We start from the raw sequence: 16,617 nt of genomic DNA on the forward strand, positions 1-16,617 counted from the left end.
CAATATTCAAATGTTGTTACTAATATTATCAGTGTCACTGCTTGTGGCCCTATTAACAGCCAATTCTGGCCTGAAGTAAATCTTCCGGGGATTTATAATTCAGGTGTAAAAGTCTGTGCTAATCTAGTTTAGCGACTCAGCCTAAGTCTCAGCTTCAGAAGTCATTTCTTGTTACTACAGTAAAATCAATGTATTTAAAATTTGTTTTGTTGGAATACATGCCATTTCCAGATATTGTATTGCTTGGGTAATTAAAGCAGAATTAACCCCAGTTCTATGTGAAATTACATTTTATTTAAAATCTTTAGCTTCCTACTAAGGATAATACCAGAAGACAACTGAGGAATTGGTATCCCTGGCAAATAGCTGTGGAGAGGAAAGTTGCTGCGTGGTGAACCTGTTCCTTTTCCACAAGCGTTGATGGTACCTTACAATAAACTCAGCCTAAAAGGCTTCTAGTAAACTTAAAAAAAATAAAAACATATTGGAGAACAAGAACCGCAATGGGTGTATCATATTGTGTATCAAGAAACACACAGGATAACTTAGTATTTTAAGGATGCAATAAAACTTCTCAACTTTGAGTAGAAAACATCTGAGTTTTCCACCTCCTGCAAGGGGACAATGGTTGGCAGTAACACGTTTCCCCTCAAATGCATTTAATTGAGCACCAAACAGAAACACGTTTCCTGCTCGCAGGAGGTCCTGAGGTGTCCTCGCTGCAGTTTTTACCGGCACAAAAAGCGCCTTTTGTTCCTTCCAGGGGGCGCCCACACACCGCCCCCGGCCCCCTCAGCAGCCCAGCGGCCACCGCCTCCCCGCCGGGGCCATTTTTAAATGGCCCTGCGAAGACGCGGAAGAGGGAAGCAGGTGCTCGATGCTCCCTGAAGGGGCTGCCTCAAGCAGGATAGGGCGGATTGTCCCCCGTACAGCCTCCTCCGAGCCCTCAGGTCTGAGGAAGAAGCGTTCAGACACACGAGGCGCGCAGCCCTCTGACCGCTCCCCACCCCGCCGTAGCTCTGAGCGACCCAGCCCCACGGTGCGGGGACGCCTCCCTTTTAAAGGGCAGCCCGCGCGGAGGGATCCCACCGCCGGGACTTCTTTCCTCGCACGGCCGGGCCGCCCCAGACCTCGTTTCCTACCCCCCCCGCGAAATCCCTACGCTGCCTGCACGGCGCCGCCATGGGGGCTGCGGGCCGCGCCGAGCCTCCTCCGGGGGCTCGCTGGATCGCGGCGTGAGGGAGAGGAGGAGAAAGAGGAGGAGGAGGAAGAGGCGGCGCAGGTTGAGAGAAGGGGAGGTTTATTTCGAGCGCTGTATCCTTCCGCGAGGCACAAGGCGGCCGCGGTGTCCCTCCGCCGCCGGCACCACACGGGCAGGCGGCGTCTCCCCGGCCGGGGCGAGGAGGTCGCGGGCTGCGCGGCGGAAAGAAGAAGAAGAAAAACTTCGCAGCGCCGCGGCTCGTCTCGACCGCCGGAGCGGCGGAGAGAGGGCTTCCCGCGGAGAGAAGGAGAAGCGACAGGAGGGGGGAGCGGCGGCGGCCCGGTCTCGCCGCCGCCCCGCGGGGGCTCCGTGAGGGAGCCCTGGGGACTCTTTTTCGCGGGGGCCGGCGGAAGGATCTCGCGGCGGCTCTTGCCATCGCCTCCCCCCTGCATCGCTCGCCCCTCGGCGCCGCCATCTTGGATTTTAATCCGCCATTTTTTTCCTCCCCCCACTCGGAATTATTTTTTTTACCATTATCGCCGCTTTTTTTTTTTCTCCTCCTGATTTTTTTCCTCTTCCTCCTTCTCCTTTCTCGCCGGCTCTCCTCTTTTCTCCCCCACCTTCCTGCTTTTTTTTTTTTTTTCCTCCCCCCCCCCTCGCTATTTTCCCTTTTGATGATTCATTTTTTCCCCCCGGCGGAGGCTGGGGCAGCACCGGCGGCGGGGGCACCCCAGCGCGGTGGGCGGCCGGGAGGTGAGTGACTGAGGGGGGGGGGCGTGTGTGAGGAGGGGGCGAGATGGCGGCCGGCGACCCCCGGGGCCCTGCGAGCAGGGGGTTGTGGGGTGAGGGGGGGGGGCTGTGGAGTTGGGGGGATGCTATGGGTTTAAGGGGGGCTGTGCGGTGACGGGGGCTGTGGGGTGAGCTGTGGGGTTTAGGGGGTGGGGGGGTAAGGGAGGGGTGTGGGAGTGAGGGGGGTGGCCGTAGGGTTAAGGGGGGGGGGGTGTGGGGTTGGGGGGGATTAGGGTTAAGGGGGGGGTTGGGGTCAGATGTGGGGGCGTGGGGTTGGGGGCTGTGGGGTTAAGGGGGGTTAATGGGGGACTGGGGTTAAGGGGGGGGGTTAAAAGGGGGGCTGTGGGGTTAAGGAGGGGGCTGTGGGGTTAGGGGGGCTGTATGGTTAAGGAGGGGGTTAATGGGGGGCTAGGAGAGGAGTAGTGGGGTTGAGGGGGAGGTTTGGGGTTAGGGGTGCGTGGGGTTAAGGAGGTGACCGTGGGGTTAGGGGGGCTGTGGGGTTATCGAGGAGGTTTGGGCTCGGGGCTGTGCGGGGTTAAGGGGGGCCTCGGGTCGCGCTGCGGGGCCGGGCGGCCGGGGCCGAGGGGCGGCCGCAGGCGGGGCCGTGTCCCCGGGGGCCGAGGGGCGGCGGGGCCCGGCGGCGGGCCCTAGGGGGCAGCAGGGGGCCGGGGAGCGGCCCGCAGCCCGCCCGGCCCTCCCCGGCCTGCTGCCTCCTCGCCGGGCAGCCCTCCAGGCCGGGGGGGGACGTTTGGGGACGGGGCCCTGGCGCTTCCCGAGCGCTCCGTGCCACCACTCGGCGTGGAGTCGGGGGTTTTGGAGCCGTCGTTACTCGCTGGAAAAGCGAGAGCAGGGTCCCTGCGCGGCCGTGTCGCAGACAATAGGAGGATTTTACGCGTGTGACTCGGTGCGGTTGGTGTTGGGGGGAATTCAGCACGGGACAGCACGTAGGAGGTGGCAGGCTGGTGAGAGCGTGTAACTCTGGGAACCCCAAAACGGTGGGAGCCTTCAATCAACGAGGCTAACGCTTGTTACAGAATAAACAATTGATACAAAGCCACGTCCCTTCTCTGGAGTCCTGTCACTCGAGCTATGGAAGCATCCTTTCCTGCTTTCCTTTAAAATGAACTTTGGCTTTGTATAAAAGAAGGCTTAAAGAATCGAAGTAGCACCGTGTGAGGAACTCAGAAAGATTTCAGTAAGATTAAGTAAGCACATTAGGCTCACTTGATTGAAAAATAGGATTTTTTTTTTTTGTTTACCTTTGTGCTGTTGTGTTTCTGGAGCCCAGCAGAAACACACAAACCAGCTCTGCGTTACGCCCGGCTGAGCGGGCAAGCTGGAAGATAAGACTTGTTCAAAGCCCCGCGTTAGTGCTGCCTGTTCGGTGGACGTGCGGCTGAGGTGCCCGTGTGCACCTGCTGACAGCACCAACGCGACTCCTGCAGCTCCGTTTGGCTCCGGTCGCGCTGCCCCACGGCAGGACTACAGCTCCCAGCGTCCTCCTCGCGGGGAGCAGCGGCGGCCCTAACGCAGCGGGCGGCAGGTAGGGTGCTCCCGGGCTGAGCAGCGAATCCAACGCTGGGCTCGGGCAGCTCAGAGAAAAAGCATCTGGGAGCAGAACAAGCTGACGTGCTCCTGACCGCTTCCCAGAGCGCGTCTCCCCGCCTCCCCATGCTGTCCTCCTGTCCCGCGAGCAGCTCAGTGTCCCTGCTCAGCTGTGTATCGTCCCAAAGGAGGAGGAGGCTTGCGAGTGGGCACAGGCAGGGCAGCCGTCGGCGTTAGGCTGCTGTGGAGTGCTCGCTGAGCTGCAGTGCTGCTCGTGGCAGCCAGCTCGTGCCCACTGTGGCCTTGGCTGAATGTGTTCGGCTCATTAAGCCAGCAGAAGCAACCTGCGCCTGCCTGCTGGGTTAACGAGGTGGAGCCCTTCAGGGTGCTTGGTGTTGGCTTGCCGCAGAGTGAGCTTCGCTCAGGTTCACCCCAAAAGGGCACCGTGGTGGAGGAGGTGAGGGGGGAGAAGGAGCAGGAGCTGCTCAAGCCCTGCTGTCCGTTCATTCCCTCTCTGCCGCTCCTTTATACTGGCATACTGTTCCTTCCGTGCCTGCGTTGGAAACTAATCCAGTTACAAACTGGTAGGTGAAAATCTTGTGGCTGCGAAAGAACAGGCACAGGAGAAGGTGGGAATGTGTAGACAGAGCTATTAGGGAGGGACTGGAGCACAGTTTGGGGTCAGTTTTGAATCTGTGTCCTGTCACAAACCTGCACCCTGGGGCTGCGGCTCTCCAAGAGTTTGGGTCGTCCTGAGTGAGTTTTACCATGGTCCTGGAGTCTCCAGAGCTGTTTCTGACCCATGTCCAGTGCTGCCCTGAGCCGGTCCTGAGAAGTAACTAGTTGAAATACTACGGGAAAAGCAAATGTTTTTCTTGTGTTTTAATTTGCTGAACAGGTCCATGCCAGGGGCAAGCAAAGTCTAAATTGGGTGTGAAATCAGGTGGCCAAAGGCAGCATCTTCAGCGGTGGGGTTTGCAGAAGCCCCTGCCTGGGTGCTTGTGACACCGCCGAGGAACTGCAGCCTCAGCTCCCGAATCCCTGAGGTGCTTTGGGACCACCTGAGCTTTCTGTAAGATACAGCTTGGGCTCCAGAGATTTGCAGGACGTAAACCAAATATCTGCTTTTTTTTTGTGGCCTTCTGTGGTTGCAGAGACCTGTGCTCTGTGGCCAGTTTTGCTTTGGTTTACTACCCTTAACAGCAGTTTGTAGTGTCACGTGTGGGCCTACGCTCCCATTTGAAGTGACGCTCTGCCTTTTGTGAGCCTGAAGCAGAAAGGGAGGCACAGAATGCTTCTGGCCTCTCAGAAGTAGTAACGGAAATAAGGTGTAGGAAAGCTGTAAGAACGGCTTGAAGCTATGCGAGTTTTTATTCAGCTCAGCTTTTGCTCAGCGGCTTTCTCTCATATCCCCCAAACTTGAATGCGTTTTAGTAGTGCTCATCGTTTGTTGCTCAGGTGAGGCGGTCGCAGTGAAGCCATCTACAGCTTGGTGATCCCACAGGGAAACTGACTGAGTGCTTTAGCTTTGCCTCCCAAATTCCCAATCACTCCTCTTTTAGAGCTCCCAGCAAGGGAACATCCCTCCTCTCCTGCTATCACTGATTTGTCCGGAGAAGCAGGAGATGTGGTCAGTGGGCCTTCTTGTTTGCAGCCTGCACCTACTTTAGGTGCTGTCTTCTTGAGGAAGATTTTTTGCAGCTGTAATGAAATTAAAAAAATGACTGGGTTAGATATCAGAGCTTACTCTGCCTGCCTGTGCACTGGAGGGGAGGATGACCCTGCCTGTTTGGGAACCTGGTGGACCAAATCCCTCGTTTCTACTCGAAGCTGTCCCTGTCCTTTAAATAATAAGGATTTATATGCACAAGCTGTGTTATGGAAGACTAAAGTGAATGCTAGTTGAATTTCTTAGGGTTACTGATATATACGTTTGTATGGTTTAGGGTTTATTGATTGGTTGATTTTGTGCAGCTGTGTTTTTTTTTTTCCCCTCTTTTCCCTCCCAACAAGACATAATTGACTTGATAGATTTCACAGAGCGGAGCCCAGAGCTTGGGAGGATCAGCCAGCCTTTGAAGTCTATTTTAACAGTCACAGAACTGCTTTACTCAAATGCATGGAGTCTTACTACATTTTCTACTGTACGAAGCCTTTTCATATGCAGTAAAAATCAGAAGGGTTCTCTTTAATCAGCCTCAGAAACACTTGTGGCTGCGGCTGCCTTTGGGAGGGCCTGCTAAGCAGTGGCAGCGTGAGTCTGCTTCAGGTGCTTCCCGATGGTGCTGAAACAAAATAATGCTCAGAAAATGTGTCAATAGGTTCAAGAGATTGAACACCAGGTAAAGGAAAGTGAGTTTTTGAGAGCCCGGTTTTAGTGAAGCACTGAATTGCTCCGTGAGAGGCACAGCTGAGCTGCATTTCGAAGCTTGAGGAAATAGTAAAACTACAGTGGTAGGAGTATAAAAAGCAGTAGAGTTACAAAGAGTAGCAGTATGAGTGGTAAAGGCTTAACACAGCAGGGACGTTTCCATCGCTTGGAAGCCGGGGTTGTGCTGGTGACCATAAAAGCGTGGATAAATCCGTATGGGAAGTGATCTGTGCGTGGGGCGAGACGTTTGGTGGCAGAGCCTTTCCCCAGGACTCTGTAGGAGTGTGGAGGTGCAAGTGGGTTCCAGGCAGAGCTGCTTGCTTGAGTAGGGAGGTGGATTTCGTCTCTTCCTCTTCTCCCTTCATCCCTAAAGGGACTGTCAGTAGGTGTGAGTCTGACGGGGCAAGCAAGTCACATCTGAGGCTGTGCTAGAGGGTCACCCAGCGGTGATCAGTGGGGCATCTCTCGCTAGGTTATCTCTGGGCGTAAGGAGCTGTGATGCTCGCTGTGAAGGAGCCCTCTCGGTGGGGCCGTCTCTTGAAAGCGGCATTTGTGCGTCGGTGGAAGGGGGGCAGGGGCAGCAGAAGCACACCTGCGTTCCCAAAGTTCTTTGTTTGGCCAGCGTTAGAAAATAAGAGGCAGCAGTCGACAGAGACAGAAGTTTCCTTGCTCGCCAGGCTGCTAGGTTCAAATGAAGAATGGGTTTTCGTGAGGGTTTTTGTTGGGCTTCACTGAGTTACTTGCTGGTTTTGCTGCAGGGGAGACTTCGGGTGTCATCTCTGTAAATATATTCTGCAGCAGAAGCAAATATGTATTTTTCCTAATGCTTACCATGGTGTGAGTGTTCTTCTGTGGCCGTGGTCCTTCTTACCTCTGCTGTCGTACTTCCCTTTGCCATCTCGTGTTTAGACAGAAGCATCTCGCTGCAGATAGCAGCCGCCCTCCCAAAGCCTCGCATCATCTTCAGAAGTGGGTTTCCTTCTCCGTGCAGCAGCCACTTTTTTTTCCTAGCTCGAGTGCAGCTCTCATACTTGTTAGCTGTCAGTTAGTTACTGCCTCGTGCCAGTATCCGTCTGCAGGTGGCTTCGTGCTGCCCTTGGTTTGCCTGCAGCTCCTTAGCTGCAGCACTCCGCCACGCCACGGTTCGCTCCTGGTGACAAAGACTGAGGCTGAGTTTGGTAGAAGTCTTCAGTAGTTTGGTTTAATGCTCTTTACTACCATGGCTACTAACATGGAGCAGCAGGATTTAATTGGCGTATACAGACCTGTTCAATAAATGGATTGAGGAGCGGAGAGAGTGAAAGGTAAGGGTTATTTTATCATGTAGATCTTCCCAGAGCAGCTGTATTCCAGAAGAAGTTTGGGTGGCACCAAGTTTTTCTTTTATTTTCCTTGTTAACATATCTGTGTGTATATATATTTATCTTCAGGTAAAAGCCAATCCCTTCTGTCACTGGCAGCAAGAGAATTCCTCGTCCACTGAAATCCTCTCATTTTTGTCTCCACATTGAGGCAGTAGCTCAGCTGCTTTGTCCTCGGTCTACTCCCGTTGCACTTGGTCAATAATCTTCCTGTTCTTCTGTGACAAGTTGTGAAAGCTCCTAAAACCTGTAAACCTCCGGGTGGTAGCTCTAGTAAGATGTTTGAGGCGATGCAGCTGTTAAGTCGCTTGTCTCCACTGTGTAATGGCTCAGGTTTCTGAATCTTTGTGAGTAACTTTTAGTTACTTACGATCTGGCCATAAATATTTCTGTGGCTTTAAAGCTTGAACACATAGGTGCCCAACAGAAGTCCAGCATTTTGCCAGCCTTGGCTGATTAAAAGCGGAGCTCCTACAGGAGACGCTATTTCAAAACGTCTGGTAGTTTCTGATGAATTTCTTCCGCTGGATTTAAGTGGGGTTGTTCCCTGATAACATGTGCTGAGCATAGACAGCTTGAGCACTAATGCTGTTGGAGTTTTGTTAATAATAAAAAAAAAAAAAGGCACAATTTATTTCTTTGTGCCAAAACTGCAAAGAGGAGAATGACTGTAAACCAAGTAAATGTTCAAATGCATAAATGCAATTGTAAAATTGTGCAGATCACCGTAAGACCTCTTTTTTCCCTGCAAGTTGTGGACAGTTATAGACACAGCCGTGTACAAAAGCATTAGTAGCTTTCTTGTATGATAATTACTTATACAGAAGGTATTCAGACTGCAGGCAAAAACTAGCATGTGCTGTGCTGGCTGTTCCTATGCTGTACGTTTAATGCTCCACTTGGGACCCTACGTATCGCTGGCCCCTTGAGCCAAATGTGTTGTGGTGTGTCGGTTGGTGGTTGGTTTTGTTACCTGGACCGGTAACTAAAATAGCCGCCCAGGTCCTCTAGATCATCACTTGAGGGTTTTTTGAACTCTAATTCTTAAATGAGGTTGTAACATCTTACCCCCACCTCCGTTCCAAAAATGCTGTCAGCTTTTTGTGTTTTTTAATAACTCGCTGTCATCTTCATTACTTTTTAGGGGATGTTTGTATAATGTCGTTCCTAACTGTAGAGTTCAAAACAGGTTACATTATATTGATTAGGAAATCTAATCTTAATTGGGAGTATATGTAAAAGTGACATTTTGGAGTCAGACACTTTGTATGTGACGTTTTTGGAGTCACACAGCTGTGTGTTTGTGTGTGTCCCTGTATAATTACGTAGGGGGTGTGTCTCTCTCTCTGTATAGATGTAGTCTTTAATTTATCTGCTTTAGGATTCTGCCTTTGCTTCCAGATGTGGTAGTAAGTTGTAGGACAGTAGTTCACCCGTGGGTGTCTGTATTTGTGACAGTTCCCCGTACTGGTGCTAATCAACTACTTCTCATTCTTCCTAATGCAAATAGAGCTCACCATCTTTTTTTGTTGGTGTTAAAAGTCGTGTCTTGGAAACAGGTCTCCCGGTAAGTTCTAATTATGTTTATCTTTTTCTTCCAGTAGGAATTGGAACTGAAATTATTCATCCGCTTCTCCGAGCCTTTTGAAAAGAGACTAAATGCAACTGGGTCAGGCTGTCTGGGGGAATGAAGTGGCTGGGAGAATCCAAGAACATGGTGGTGAATGGCAGGAGAAGTGGAAGCAAGTCGTCTAATGACCACGCACAGAATCAGACCAAATTGCAGCATGCAGGAAAGGAGAATCCGAAGACTGGCAAAAATGGAGTTGAGAGAAGATCAAATAGATGTACGTACATATTTGTGCAGTTTATTGTTCTTTGTGGCTCACCTTCCAATTTGCAAGTCCGGCTTCTGTCAGATCTTAATTTGCAAAGGAGGTGGGCATTCAGCATGCAGCTCTCATCAGAAATGTTAATTAGGTTTGTATGTGTTGGATGTAGTAACTAATTTCAGGAATATGAATCTCTTCAGATCAGTTTAAAGGTTAAGTGAGAGTACTTGTATTTTGCACATAACCAGTTCAAAATTAATTTACATACATGATGGGCACTAGCTGAGACCTAGTGTGATTGGAAGTAGATAAGATCCCATTTGAGTTACGAGCCCAACTCTTAGTGAATTTGCACGTAGAAGTAAACCCCGTTTTCGGTGAAGTTACATGTGTCAATAATAGTTACGAAACTGTTTTAAGGAACATGGGGTTTTATTTTTTGCTGTTGACTTGGGGTGAAGAACAAAATATAAAATTGGAGTAAACCCTTGATTCAGGTTTTAGGAGAATCCAGTTTAAACTTTCATGGCTTTGTCACATCTATAGACCTGAATGGAGTTGGATATGATTGGATTGCATACTCCGGAGAGGTGCTTGCATTTGGGGAGGTGGAGAGAGCAGGAAACCAAAATAAGACACCCATAAAATGTATTCTAAAAAAGTCTCTTTGCTGTCAGCTATATTAACCAGCAAAAGCAAGAGTGAGAAATTTAACTGTGCTCCTGCTTCTTCAGAAATTCTATTATCTTCAGGGTGGTTTTTGTTGTTGTTTCTGTTTTATTTTGCTTTTTAACCTGCAACCTGCAGTTGCTCCTCACCCACCCACCCCCATGTAGCTGAGTTTTAGAACGTTCTATAAATGATATCTGCCTTATGCTTTCTTGTTTGCAGGTAGCGGTGCTTCAGGATTTGAGGGTCAAAGTCGTTATGTGCCTTCCTCTGGAATGTCTGCCAAGGAACTGTGTGAAAACGATGACCTAGCAACTAGCTTGGTTCTTGATCCCTATTTAGGTTTTCAGACACACAAAATGAATACTAGGTAACTCGTCTTTATTTTCGTAGAAGAGAAATGGTCCTCTGATTACATCAATTAAGATGATAACTGGAATTTCCTGCATGTTTACAAAAGTCTGAGAAATGATAATTTGCGAGTGGCTTCAGCCTTGGAAATGGTGCTGCCTTTGAGACTGGAACTTAGAGGTCTGTAGCGGTGTAGGTCTTCCTATCAGCCTTAACGACAGCTTCTGCTGTGGAACAGAATGTTAATAGACACTGCTCTCTAGCTTAAACAGCTAACTAATCCTAGGTTTTAAACCTTTAGTCATTTGAAATATTTCAAAGATGAGAGTTATTGTTTGGGGAGTGTATTTTCAGTTTATTTCATGGGCTAGGTTTTTGTTTGTTTTTTTTTTTTGTCCAACATCTCAAGATTTACTTCCTGAGCACTCCAGCGTTGGTGCCACTTGTTCTCAAGTTGTTGCAGATCCGTGCTGAAGAAATGCTGCTCAGATATGTCTGTATATGTAAGATAAGTTAACGTGCACACTTGGAGCCTGTTTACCAGAATTGCACATGCTTTTGCACTGTTACACACCTGTATGAATACTCCTGCCTAAATTCAGTGTGGACCTGTAGTTTAGTTGTTGCATGCTTCTTCCTGGTCTGCAGACATACCACCAATTGGAAGTGTGCTCTATAGATACCTGTTAAGCTTTTGTTTGCGTAAAAAGATCTGTATTGGCAGCTTAATGAAGAAGCTGTATTTAAGTAAGTATCTAAGGATGGGAACTATATGCTTCTAACTGTACAAATAAATGGGGAAACTTTGGTCTGAGTTGGGGTTTCCAGGCAGCACATCATGAGAAGCAGGCTTCTCAACCCTCAAAACTGTTGCTGTGGATGTTTTTAAAGAACCTGTGCATAACCAGAGTATCAGTTAAGTAGATTTTGTGTGTATTTAACAAGGTGATCGTTTGACAAATGAATGCTAGATTAATTGGTGTTCCCACGTAACATAAATGGTAGCTGGTATAAACTGACCTTGCAAGTTGTACATGAAATTGCAGTAATGTGGTCCTAGTAACTGTAAAGACTTGCTCCAGAGAGATTTTTCTTTTTCCATGGGTGTGCAACATTCGTCTTTAAGAGGAATCCTGGCAGTCTCCCTGCTCTTTCCATGCTGTTGGTCACAATAAGTGTCCACACTTGGTAGATGCTCAGTTGTCATAGTATCTTTGTGTTTCCAGCAGTTAATTGGGCTAAATACATATGCTCAAAACCCCATTTTTGTTTGTCTTTGTTGCATGAGTGGTAGTCTAAAACTTCACAGAAGTAGCTCATTCTTTTGCTTTTTGCTAAAAAAGGGAATTCTGTATTGTTCAATAGTTGGAGAAGCTGCTTTCTTAGATATTATTGTTTCTGCAGATGTTTTCAACACATAAAATACTTTTTGAATTATTAATTTGAAAGAAAAGACTACACAAAGGCTATCACTGTGTATTTCTTCCTTTCTCAGACTTGGAGAACAGTTACAGGCAGTCTTCAAGGCCAGTAGTTAATAATCTTGGAGCACTGTGGGAAATGCTTAGGTGAGGCTTAGAACTTCTATCAGAAACTCATCTTCTTGACTCTTTCTTAATGTCCAGTTGAGAGGGTTTCTGTCATTGCAAAGAATTAAAATAAAGGTATCAGCATAGTTCTTGTTTGCCGTTTGGTGCAGCGATGACTTCTGCTTATTATAGCTACGTATCTTGGATTATCTTTGTTCTGTCTAATAAGTTGTAGTCTTTCTGCAACTCTGGAGATTGTTGCCATGTAACTCTAAGGGGAGGTTGGGGGAAGAGAGTATGAAAAGTCTAGACCAACTGCAAAATGCCAGTACCTGAATATTGAGTTTGTAAAGTTCTCGGGTTTCGCCAAGAGTATATTGGTCAGAGAAGAAACGTATAAAATTCTAGTAAAATATCTGGATGATTACTGGAAACTCTTTTCTCCTGGTTTACCATTTTCTTTATACTGAAGCAGTAGTAGAGTGGTGACGAGAACCTGACTGCATTTTTGTTTTTTTCCCTCGAGGCAATAAAATGAAGGTCCCCAATTCCGTCTTGGGAATTGTGCTGTTAGCTTTGTAAGCTGTCAAGTCAGTAATGTCTGGAAGAGCTGAAAGCTAGTTCTCAAAAGACTTAGGTCGGATCCTCACATGAATTTGTCCAGTGTTTCGCTGAAATCTTTTCTTGTCACCGAGGATTTGACAGACCGCATAAAAGGTATCTGGAAATGTCTTTAGAGGCTTTACCCAAAAGTTACTTTTATTTTTTTTCATCATCTTGGATTTCCAAGAGAAAAGCAGATTTGTTTCTAGAGCTTCTGGCCCTCTTTACAGGCCATCTGGTCATCTTCCTAACATTGGTAGCTCATACCTCAGCAAAAGAGCAGGTTAGTAGTTAATCAAAAAAAAAAAAGTGTTAGTAAGTATTATCTTGTCAAATGTAGATATTCCAAGAGGTTTTGTCGTTTCTTGTACAACTCCTGTTAAAGTAGACAAAGGCTATCCTGCGTGTATCGTTAATATGGTTTGTATGCGTGTTCTGTTTGTAAAAACAAAACCCATTCGTTGTTTTGCAAACTATTATTTCCTGGTTTGAAGGTTGTCAAACACTAGGGATTAAGACTGGCATTTGTAAAAAGTGACTTGCTGATTATCCTACCAATTCATATACTCAGTTGCTTTTCCCCAGGCTGAGGCTGGGTCCCGAAGCTGCGTGCCTCGATTGCTAATCCACCTTTTAATATATTGCCTAGTGTCAGTATTTCAATCTTAAACAAGTCTCTTGATCGTGCTGCTGCTGTTACCTGTCCCTGTTGTTTCCTGGTTCCCTCAAACTTCAGCATCGTGCTGGGGATGACTGAAAGCAATTCCAATGGCTTTTAAGTTTCCTGGCAATTGAGGAAGACAAACCCATCACAGCCTGTTTCAGGAGAAGTTAGGGTGTTTCTGAGCTCCGTGCTGCTGCTGTGAGTGAAGTTACAAACTGGTGGTTTTGTCTGATGAAGGAGCAAGCTTTAAGAACGATTGTTTTCCAGAGCAAATGTGAAAAAGCGTGTTTGGGGATGGTGTATTGGAAGCTGCTTTCTACCAAGAGCGCAGTGTAAGCAGTCAGTCATTCCTGAGCTCAACAGGGTGCGCCACTCTGCCCCTTGGGGTCTCTGTGGCAGTAAAGGCAAAAAGGGCAGAGCGGATCCCCATTGCTTGCATCCACGGGTCTGTGCTGAATCTCTTCTCTGCTCTTCAGCTTACTGCAAACTAATAATTAAAGGAGTCAAGAGTCATCTTGACGGAATGGAGTTCAGAGGTAGAAAAAGTTATTTGGCACCCGCTGAGGGAGGTGGCACGGCCATTTGTAGTTCATTTTCAGCGTTGTGGCACTGTGGAGATGTTGTGTTAGAGGCACACGGCTCCTTTATGCAGTGATACGCTTTTTCATTCTGAAGTTTGTATGTTCTTCAGACACCATTGTCTGTGTACTGACTGTCAAAAATGATTTTGACTTGGGTGTAAAATCCGTCTTCCCCTATTTTTATTTTGTACTTTACTGAATTCAGTAAAGTTGTCTTAACTTGCTCCTGGTTCTCTTCCTCCTCTCTTGTCTTTTCCAAAGACAGTGACATGTTGGAATTAGCTGCTGCTGCTGAACGCTTTAGATCTAAAAAACAAAACAAATGCACGTTTTTTCTAGTTGCACCTTTAGCTGCACTGCATTAAAAAGTATTCTATTTCCAAAGGATGGAGAGGCTTACACACAGTAGTCATGCTGACTGTTAAGTTAAATTTGTGGTGTGGAGTGGCAGAGTAAGAATGAAGGGACGCGGGCTCTCCCTGCTGCGTTCTGTCCCCAGCATTTATTGAAAAACGCATTTACTTGACAACTATATTAAGAAGAATGGATTTTTGTGGCTGCTGGAATTCTTGTTACTTCTCTTTAGGCTGTATTTGGGCTTTGACCGCAGTGGTATGTGTACATTTTCAGTTCAAGAAATTTTAAGTAAAGCAGATTACTTTATCATTAAAAAATGTGATCTTGAACTTTGGCCTTTAAAGAATATGGGATTTTTTTTTTCTGATAACAGCACTGGAGATTAAACATGGAACGATTGGGGGGGGGAATGTTAACTAAATAAACTGTTTCCACTTTGATTATAAATAGATGCTTTTCAGCTCTTGTTATACTGTCTTGAAATGTTTAACAGCCTTGCAGTGCTAGCTTTTGTGCTGAATCTCTGGAATTAGATAAACAGTAATTTGCTGTCTTTCTACAGCCACTTAAGTAAAATACCTATCAAGGGCTTGTTGTTGAGAGGCCAGTGGGATGCTGTGTTTTGATAAATTCACTCTTCTTGGTGTTCCCAGTCAGAATTTCAGAGTTAGGCCTAGCAGTAAAATTCTTTGTCATGCGCTGGTACCGTCAGATGCACGCATTACACGGGGTTCCGTTCCGGAACCCTCTCAGGGTCTGTTATCCTTTTTGTTCAAACTCACTGCTCTCAGTGACTGAGCAAGGTACTGTGCTTCTGAGCTTACCAGAACCTCTCCTTTAACTTCCTTTATAGGCAAGCATCTCACTGACCTTTGGCTTTATACCTTGGAGTTTCAAGATTCTTTAAGTATTCCCGAGGTAAGAGAAACTTGAGAGAGAGAGAGCTTTGCTTCACCAAGCCATTTTCCTACATTTTGCTTGTTGAGACAACCTCAGTTTGGCCCTTAATTGGGATAAGATCATCCTCTAGCTGGTTTGAAAATTGCAGTAGCCTAAGGTTGTTTTTTTTTTTTTTTTTGGTCTTGTTGGCTAGGGAAAAATAAATATTTCCTAGGGAAATTTAAAAAGTTTTCTATTCTGCAGCTTGTCAGGATACTGTGATAGCTGAGTTTGTCATTCCTAGCTTACTTCTAACAGCCAGACTGTTTTTCAGCAAACTCCATCCATGTTCTGAGAGACTTGGTCCCTGAAGCTGTTCGTAGGATAGCTCAAGGAGTCAGTGCCTGTGATCAGGTTCAAATAGCAGAGCATCTTGTCCGGTTTCCACGATGGAATCTTATAAATATACAATTCATGGGAGCAAACCTGAAGTTTGGATCAGCATAATTCAGACTTCAGTTGGCTTTCTGTTCAGAAACAGGGGTGTTTTGTTTTGTTGGGGGGGAGTTCAGGGTTGTTGTTTGGTTTTTCGTGTGCTTTCTATCTCTCTATTTCTCTTTGAAGTACTCTCCCATTTTACTGACACATAAAAGCCTTCTTAGGCATGTTTTTTTAATACGTTTAGCTGCACTGTCTCTTCAGGACCTCTTCATGGTGTTGGTAAACAGTCATGTAGATGCTTCCAGTAGATAAATAGATTGTTAATGTCATGTGTGAATGAGGAAGCCTTGTAACACCAAAATTGTAGTGCTTCAGATAGCTTCTCGTAACTAGTTGGCTTCCTGGTAGGTAGTGCTGGGAAAGACTAATGAATAAACTGCTATTTCATAATGCTCCTTGGAGAAGTGAAGTGTCTCTATTAAATACAGCAGGCCCTTGGGTTCTTAAGGAAGATAAAGCTTTTAGGCTTTCCTGGCACGTTGGCTTCCGTAGTGTCTCAGATCGGCAGGTAACTGTCCCAGTCTACATGGCGATAGCCACTTGAAAGTACCAAGGCTTTCGTGTGGAATCAGCCTCACAGTGTTCTGGATTAGCTCAGACTTGATGCTTTCAGTGCAGTTACGTGTGCTGGTGAGCTGTGAAAAACTCACTACCTCAAGGTACAAAGTGTCATTCTGTTTCACTGAGTTTTGGGAACCCTTGAAGTGAGGTGCTCTACATCGTGTTGCTGGTTTCCAGTCTCTTTCCGTGTACTTTTGGACGCTTCTGTTGCTTGGTTGAACACCTTTTTGTCTTTTTCTTTGTCTCTTTGCCATGTAAGTAATCTCAGTAAAACATTTTGATAGAGATGCTGCAGGAGATTCTTGCTGAGATTTTTGAACCCTTGGCTAATGAGTCATGTACTCTGAAAGACCCAGTTCCTGTTTCAGATTTCAAATGCCTGACATACACCCTAACGTTATCTGACCTTTTAATGGTTCAGTTTGTTTGCTATCCCTTCACCATTTTCCAGCCTTCTTTTTGGTCTTTTTAAGGCTTGGGGATATACTGTTTCTGCTTGCCAGGAAAGATATTGCATGAGTTACAGCTGGATCAGTAAAGGAATTCTCCTAGTGGTGTAGAATGCCTTAAAAAAAAATAAAGAAAAAGAAAAGAGAACCTGCAGAAACACGTGCTGAATGTGAACCGTAGAGGTATGCAAGATTGGTGCCTGGTTCTGAGCTACCTAAGGTAGCTAGTCCAGTCTAGGTGTCTAGTCAGTCTCTGAGAACAATATGTTGTGGAAGAAGGGGAATAGGAGAGCCACTTTGGGGCTATAAGATGTGCTAGAGAACATAGGGTGTGGATTCTTTTTCTGTAGGTGTGTTGACACTGTTTAAGCTTT

General features: G+C 46.8%; 1 protein-coding gene across 2 annotated transcripts in view; it reads left to right on the plus strand.

Moving 5' to 3' along the window:
* Nucleotides 1-1,126: 1,126 nt before the first annotated feature.
* Nucleotides 1,127-16,617, plus strand: part of KMT5B (lysine methyltransferase 5B) — a 29,492-nt gene continuing 14,001 nt past the window's right edge. The window contains exons 1-3 of one of the 2 annotated variants that reach the window (XM_035539595.2): nt 1,127-1,954; nt 8,872-9,114; nt 9,991-10,138. In XM_035539595.2, the coding sequence (XP_035395488.1) occupies nt 8,955-9,114; nt 9,991-10,138 (308 nt within the window). In that variant the 5' untranslated portion in view covers nt 1,127-1,954; nt 8,872-8,954. Of the gene's footprint in view, nt 1,955-8,868; nt 9,115-9,990; nt 10,139-16,617 lie in introns of both variants that reach the window. The other variant, XM_035539596.2, reaches the window with a different exon arrangement.

Source organism: Cygnus atratus, chromosome 5, assembly GCF_013377495.2.
Source record: "Cygnus atratus isolate AKBS03 ecotype Queensland, Australia chromosome 5, CAtr_DNAZoo_HiC_assembly, whole genome shotgun sequence".
NCBI lineage: Eukaryota > Metazoa > Chordata > Aves > Anseriformes > Anatidae > Cygnus > Cygnus atratus.